This window comes from Ranitomeya variabilis, chromosome 5, assembly GCF_051348905.1.
Source record: "Ranitomeya variabilis isolate aRanVar5 chromosome 5, aRanVar5.hap1, whole genome shotgun sequence".
NCBI classification, from domain to species: Eukaryota; Metazoa; Chordata; class Amphibia; order Anura; family Dendrobatidae; genus Ranitomeya; species Ranitomeya variabilis.
The window spans coordinates 492736616-492745008 of NC_135236.1; the positions used below are offsets into that span (position 1 = coordinate 492736616).

Below are 8393 nucleotides of genomic sequence, written 5' to 3' on the forward strand. Positions count from 1 at the left end.
TCTATAATTCTCTTTCTAATTTCTTGAGACAATGCTCTCTCTTTTAGCTTTCTTTGGTCCATGTTCAATGTGGTACACACCATGATACCAAACAGCACAGTGACTACTTTTCACCCTTTAAATAGACAGACTAATTACAAGTTTGAAGACACACGTGATGCTTATTACAGGACATACCTTCAATTAACATGTCCCTATGGTCAAATTATTTTCAATAATATTTGTCCAGGCCATTCTAGTTATTTATTTATTTTTTTTTCCGTTGAACCACAATTTAAAAGCAACGTCTCATTTTCATTAGTTGATAGTCAGTAAATTTAAATTGAAAATTACTTTTATCAGTTTCAAGTTATTTCATGGACCATTTTGGGTTTTTCATACGATAACAGAAGGGTACCAATAATTTTGTCAAAGTCTGTATATGCATAGTTTTTAAGTGATGTCAGCATACACTTTATATATACAATTTATTTACAGACCACACAGGGCTTTTCCGGAGTGTACAACAGTATGCAAGTTTGCCACTCAACTTGTTGTAAAACTAACAAAAACAAAAGTATACACCAATATATATTTATTTGCATAATGCCCTTGTAAAGCAAGATGGTTAACAGAAAAATTAATCATAGAAGTGGGACACAGACCAGTGTATAGATGGGAGTTAAAAAAACAAAACAACTGAATTAACATTCAGAAAGAACTAAAAAAAAAGAAGTGACTGTATATACAAATAAATAAGCCATGAAAATATTCCACAAAGTGGCATTTATTAGTACATTTATGTGCAGTAGTTAATAAAAAAAAGTCCTGGATCACCAGCAGAATTATTGTTAGTATCTTTAACAATTCATTTTTTTTTCCTTCACAGAAAAGCTTTCTCTCTTAGCCTATTTACAGATTACCACCAAAGACAGTTAGTAAAAATAAAAAAGCAGACTACAATTTACACTAATTTGTTTCCTGTCTAATAAATCTGAGGGGTATTACACATGTAGGTAAAGGCTAGGGTGCAGGATAATTCTACAACTGAGATGAATGAGTCATGAGAGATCAAAAGAATTAGGAATCCCTGTCTACACAGTCCAATTCCATGGTTTAGTCCTTTGTATACCCACACGGGACTAGTCATGCAGACAACTTTTACATAATAGTCACTAGGTTCTGCTATATAAAGTCCAGCCTATATACATTCCAGAGAAGGAGAGTACAGCAGATGTCTCTTCAGTCACTGAACGAAGATTCACTGTCAGAGCTGTCTTCAAGGGCAACATCGCCATCTGGGACTGGGGCATTGGGAGTCCTGGAAATAAGCATGGACATTTCATGTTATACTACAATTAGTTAGTCTGAACTGAAAAACACTTAGGACAGAAACATGGGGACCATCAAGTGATCACCAGGATTCAGTAGGATGTGGCTGGAACACCTGGAATCTTTAAGAACATTAAAACAGCGGACAGTAAAGAAACACAAGAATTATAATACTCACTCTAAAAGATCAGGGTTTAGGCCTTCAGATATCATTTTATTTCGAATAGCCATCACAGGGATACCCTATAAGACAAAATAGGGTTCAATATCAAACATACCAATACATGATTATGGATGGGAACAACAAATCAACTACTGAACAAAAGTAGAGACAGAAGTAACCAAGTCCAAGTTAAAAGGGAATCACAGGAATATCCATTGATGGCTATCCTTAGCATAGTAAGGGTTCTACTCCAAGACCCCAAATCAACCAGCAGCATACTCCAGAGACATAGGAACTAATTAGAAGCTTCGACTTTGCCAGGATTGAGCCTTATTCTTTGTTCCTCGGCATCTACATCCAGCAGAAAGTCTGTATGAATTACAATAGGAGAGGAGCAGTCAGGCTTTATGCTGGACATGGATATCTGAAGGAGAGTGCACAGGCCTCTGTCTGAGTCAAGGAGTCTACTGTCAGTAAGACCTCGCTCCCACTAGTGATTAAATTGGACAAATGCAAGCAGACTCAAAATCGGATTGAATTTGCACCATATAATGTACTGGAAAACCGGGAAAAAAAAAAAACTCCCAAGTGCGGTGAAATTGCAAAAAAAATGTGCAATTCCGCATTTTTTTTTTTTTTCTACCATGTTCACTTAATGCTAAAACTAACCGGTCCTTATGATTCTCCAGGTGATTACAAGTTCATAGATACAAAACATGTATAGGATCTTTTTGATTTAAGTGGTGAAAAAAAATACAAAGTTTGCATAATTTTCCGAGACCCGTAGAGTTTCCATTTTTCGTGATCTGGGGCTTAGTGAGGGCTTATTTTTTTTTGCGTGCTGAGCTATAGATACTATTTTGGTGCAGATATGATCATTTGATCTCTCGTTATTGCATTTTATTGCAATGTTGTGGTGACCAAAAAAACATAGTTCTGGCGCTTTGGAGTGTTTTTTTTCTCATTATGCTGTTTACTGATCGGATTCTTTTTATATACAGGTCCTTCTCAAAAAATTAGCATATAGTGTTAAATTTCATTATTTACCATAATGTAATGATTACAATTAAACTTTCATATATTATAGATTCATTATCCACCAACTGAAATTTGTCAGGTCTTTTATTGTTTTAATACTGATGATTTTGGCATACAACTCCTGATAACCCAAAAAACCTGTCTCAATAAATTAGCATATCAAGAAAAGGTTCTCTAAACGACCTATTACCCTAATCTTCTGAATCAACTAATTAACTCTAAACACATGCAAAAGATACCTGAGGCTTTTAAAAACTCCCTGCCTGGTTCATTACTCAAAACCCCCATCATGGGTAAGACTAGCGACCTGACAGATGTCAAGAAGGCCATCATTGACACCCTCAAGCAAGAGGGTAAGACCCAGAAAGAAATTTCTCAACAAATAGGCTGTTCCCAGAGTGCTGTATCAAGGCACCTCAATGGTAAGTCTGTTGGAAGGAAACAATGTGGCAGAAAACGCTGTACAACGAGAAGAGGTGACCGGACCCTGAGGAAGATTGTGGAGAAGGACCGATTCCAGACCTTGGGGAACCTGAGGAAGCAGTGGACTGAGTCTGGTGTGGAAACATCCAGAGCCACCGTGCACAGGCGTGTGCAGGAAATGGGCTACAGGTGCCGCATTCCCCAGGTAAAGCCACTTTTGAACCATAAACAGCGGCAGAAGCGCCTGACCTGGGCTACAGAGAAGCAGCACTGGACTGTTGCTAAGTGGTCCCAAGTACTTTTTTCTGATGAAAGCAAATTTTGCATGTCATTCGGAAATCAAGGTGCCAGAGTCTGGAGGAAGACTGGGGAGAAGGAAATGCCAAAATGCCTGAAGTCCAGTGTCAAGTACCCACAGTCAGTGATGGTGTGGGGTGCCATGTCAGCTGCTGGTGTTGGTCCACTGTGTTTCATCAAGGGCAGGGTCAATGCAGCTAGCTATCAGGAGATTTTGGAGCACTTCATGCTTCCATCGGCTGAAATGCTTTATGGAGATGAAGATTTCATTTTTCAGCACGACCTGGCACCTGCTCACAGTGCCAAAACCACTGGTAAATGGTTTACTGACCATGGTATTACTGTGCTCAATTGGCCTGCCAACTCTCCTGACCTGAACCCCATAGAGAATCTGTGGGATATTGTGAAGAGAAAGTTGAGACGCGCAAGACCCAACACTCTGGATGAGCTTAAGGCCGCTATTGAAGCATCCTGGGCCTCCATAACATCTCAGCAGTGTCACAGGCTGATTGCCTCCATGCCACGCCGCATTGAAGCAGTCATTTCTGCCAAAGGATTCCCGACCAAGTATTGAGTGCATAACTGAACATTATTATTTGATGGTTTTTTTGTTTGTTATTAAAAAACACTTTTATTTGATTGGCCGGGTGAAATATGCTAATTTATTGAGACAGGTTTTTTGGGTTATCAGGAGTTGTATGCCAAAATCATCAGTATTAAAACAATAAAAGACCTGACAAATTTCAGTTGGTGGATAATGAATCTATAATATATGAAAGTTTAATTGTAATCATTACATTATGGTAAATAATGAAATTTAACACTATATGCTAATTTTTTGAGAAGGACCTGTACAGATAGATCGGGCAATTTAGAACACGACCATATCAAACACGTCTATTTTTTTCTTTAATTGTTTTACTTTGAATGGGACAAAATAAGGGTGATTTTTAAAAAAAAAATATATATATATATATATATATATATATATATATATATATATATATATATATATATATATATATATTTTTTTTTTTTTTTTATAAAATATCTGCAATATTTTTACTAGCTTCAATAGCCTATATGGAAGACTAGAAGCTGCAATCATCCAATCGCTTCAGCCCTGCTGTGTGTAGCCAACATGATCACTTGCTATGGGCAGAACTCAGAACTATCCAGCTATGACAACCACAGGGGTCTCATGCAGATCCCGGTTTGTCAATTGTCATGCCAACCCATCGGCGACCGGCGGTCATGTAATGATGACTGCATGAAATCAACCGACACGTGCCAAAAAAGATGTGGGCTCATCGCCGGAGCCCACATCAAAGGGGAGACCAACATGAACTGTACACGTACAGCGCATGTCATGAAGGGGTTAAATATTAGACAAAGATAACACAAGTAAACACAAAATTCAATTTTTAAATTAAGATCTTTATTAGTAAGGGGAAAATAAATCCAAAGCTACAGGGCCCTGTGTGAAAAAGTGATTGTCCCCTAAACCTAATAACTGGTTGGGCTACCCTTAGCAGCAACAACTGCAATCAAGCGTTTGTGTAAACCGGCAATGAGTCTTTTACAACACTCTGGAGGAATTTTGGCCCACTCATCTTTCCAGTATTGTTGTAATACAGCCAGGGGTCGACACTGACAACTTGGGGTCCCTGTGCAAGAAATGTGCCTGGCCCCCCTCTCTGCCCGCCGCTTATGATGAGGGTAATGTAGCCATGGGAACCCCTCCATGAAACAGGATTGTCCTTATTGGGATTTACTACAGCAAGTTTTCAAGGTCCTCAAGCAGCAAAACAACCCCAGACCATCACACTACCACCATCATATTTTACGGTTAGGATTTTTTTTTTTTTTAAATGCTTTGTTACTTCCATACCAGATGTTATACAGCATACACCTTCCAAAGAGTTCCACTGTTGTCATCAGTCGAAAGAGTATTCTCCCAAATGTATTGGGTATAATCAAGAGGATTTCTGGCAAAACTGAGAAGAGCCTTTATGTTCTTATTGCTCAACAGTGGTTTTCGTCTTGGAACTCTGCCATGCAGGCTATTTTTGCCCAGTCTCTTTCTTATCTTGGAGTCAGTTCATGAACACTGACCTTAAATGAGGTAAGGGAGACCTGCAGTTCTTTGGATGTTGTTGTGGGGTCTTTTGTGACCTCCGTCATGGATGAGTCAGCACTACTCTCTTGGTCACTCCTGGGAAGTTTCACCAATGTTCCATGTTTTCTCCATTTCAGGATATTGGCTCTCATTGTGACTTGCTGGAGTCCCAAAGATTTAGAAATGGTTTTATAACCTTTTCCAGACTGATAGATCTCAATTACTTTGTTCATTTGTTCCATAATTTTTTTCCATTGTGGCATGATGTCTAAATTTTGAGGTGCTTTTGGTCTACTTTGTCAGGCAAGTCGTATTCAGTTGGTTTCTTGATTGAGAACAAGTGTGGCAGTAATCAGGCCTGCGTGTGGCTAGGGAGTTTGAACCTGTGGTTTATCACATGCTTGGAAAGCTATGTTTTAAGGGTGTAGGGGGGCAATATCTTTTTCACACAGGGCCCTGTAGGTTTGGATTTCTTTGCCCCTTAATAATAAAGACATTAATTTAAAAACTGCATTTTGTGTTTACTAGTGTTATCTTTGTCTACTATTTAAATGTGTTTGGTGATCTGAAACATTTAAGTGTGACAAACATGCAAAAGAATAGGAAATCAGGAAGGGGGCAAACACTTTTTTACACACCTATAAGTCTATGAGTGCGTGTGATATCCGAGTACAGTGTGATTCCCGCGGACGCCGTAAATTGAGGAGATGGAGAAATTAATTTCTCCGTCTCTTCCATAGATGTGCTCCGATTCTCTGATGCAAGAGGCTTCAAGCATAGTGCGCTGGCACTCAGCTCCCACTCGCAACAAAGCTGGAGCCGACTGTCATTAGCATATCGCATCACATGTGATATGCTAATGTGACTCCGGTCTGACATTAATGTGCAGGCTTGGGTGTCTGTCCTCCTGGATCTTACAAAGGAAGAGAACATTGCTAATGAACTATATTGCAAAATTAAAGTGTATTCCTAATTACAGGAACACATTACATGGGGTTGTCTGGCATTGCTAATAAAATGGTTAAAGGGAACTTGCCAGCAGGCGTGGGCAGCACCATCTTGGAGTAAGAAATGTTTTCTTCTTCTCCATCAAGATGGCACTGCCGGCGCCATTTTCAAATAGATTTTTTTTTTAATTGCTCAACAACATCATGGCTGGCACCTGCCTGCAAAGGTTTTTTGTTTTATCTCTTCTGTATGTACAGGTATTCATTATGGTAACTAAGGAGCAGGTCACTGTGGGATCAGCGACCTGTCAGCGGGCTGCATTATGAACACCTTATCAGAGCACCACATGAAGACCCCCCAGAGGCCGCCCCGGGGCACGGGCATATCATTAACCAAAAACTGAAAATGAAGATTTAAAGAACAACCACAAGACGGATTTCATCAACCAATTTATCATTGTAATCAGTATAATGGCGCCGACCTGACACTGTGTGTAGGTTAATGAGCACAATCCTGCTGACAGGTTCCCTTTAATAGCAGGATTTGTAATTAAAACCTGTCAAATTTATGTTGCACAAGCCACAGGGAGCATAATTCAGAGCCTGGCTGTGCTACTCCAGCCATGTATGTTATACTGTGAAACAATGCTTTTCATAGAAAACATATTTTGAATACCAGGCAGAGACTTTTTGTCATAGCCAACTAGTCCTAGACAGGACCCCAGGGGCTTCTTCCTGCTCCGATGCTTTAACTACTTTACAACCTTGGATGTATAGATACGTCCTGGCGATCATGCGACACCGTGACTTGAGGCATGAAGGTGCCCGTTTCTGACAGCAGGGCACCTGTGCTCATAGCCACAGGGGGTTTTGCTGCTTCCCAGCAACTACGATCGCTGTGATTGGCTATTCAATTCCAAACAGCCAATCACAGAAATTTCATTGTATAGGCAAATGAAACTGCCTGAAACACTGTAGTCCAGCTATGACCGATGCAATAACAGCACCGATCATAGGCTGGAGCTAGGAAACGGCACCAGCCCCTACACGGATTGCGGAGTGATCGAATGATGATGTCCGATCGCACCAATCAGATGTGGTCTGACCTCAGTGACAGCTCTGCCCCGTCTCATTCTAGGCCCTCAGACGTTGCAGAGCGGTCACTGTACCACCATTTATGCTGCTGATTTGAATAAAGAAGATCAGAAAAAAGAAGACCTGTCCCTGCTTTTTTTTCAGTCTACCCCAATCCCACTCATAACCCCCCTTACCCTCCCCCCATCTCCATAACCCCTTCATTACATCCCCTTCTGTCACTGAGCGCAGGTCAGTACTTGATTGCTCGTTTTTGACAGTTTTTCTTTTGCATCATCTCCATGCATGCATGCATCCTGCAAGCTGCCGAGGGATGATCAGTGACGCACATCACTGATCAGCGTCTGTGCTCGCTTTTGTCCAGGACTTTTGTCCATTCCTTCCCCCCATCCTTTTGCACCACATCCGTGTGTGCCTTTGTCCTACAGCTGCTGAGCAATGATCAGTGAAGCACATCACTGGCATACTTTTTTTTTCTTTTAACAAGTGTGAAAAAAAAAATCAAATAAAAATAATAATTTACATTAGTTGATAGGTCTAGATTAGGGACAGTAAAAATATACTGTAGTAATCGGCGTCTACCACCTTATTTTTTACTGAATATAGTAGTTTAGTAAATATAAATATATATATATATATATATATATATATATATATATATATATATATATATATATATATATATATATATATATATATATATATATATATATATATATATATATACCGTATATACTCGAGTATAAGCCGAGATTTTCAGCCCAAATTTTTGGGCTGAAAGTGCCCCTCTCGGCTTATACTCGAGTCATGATCGGTGGTGGGGTCGGCGGGTGAGGGGGAGAGGGCGCTGAGGCATACTTACCTAGTCCCGGCGATCCTGTCGCTCCCCCTGCCCGTCCCACGGTCTCCGGGTGCCGCAGCCTCTTCCCCTGAGCGGTCACGTGGGACCGCTCATTAGAGAAATGAATAGGCTGCTCCACCTCCCATAGGGGCGGAGCCG

At 40.3% G+C, this 8393-nt stretch overlaps 1 protein-coding gene across 1 annotated transcript in view; it reads right to left on the reverse strand.

The window, feature by feature from the left end:
* Window positions 1-738: 738 nt before the first annotated feature.
* The window catches only part of WASHC3 (WASH complex subunit 3), a 26124-nt gene continuing 18469 nt past the window's right edge, over window positions 739-8393 (reverse strand). Inside the window, exons 6-7 of the mRNA XM_077265616.1 lie at window positions 1490-1554; window positions 739-1300 (exon numbers count right to left, since the gene is read on the reverse strand). Coding sequence (XP_077121731.1) covers window positions 1222-1300; window positions 1490-1554 — 144 coding nt within the window. The 3' untranslated portion in view covers window positions 739-1221. The remainder of the gene's footprint in view (window positions 1301-1489; window positions 1555-8393) is intronic.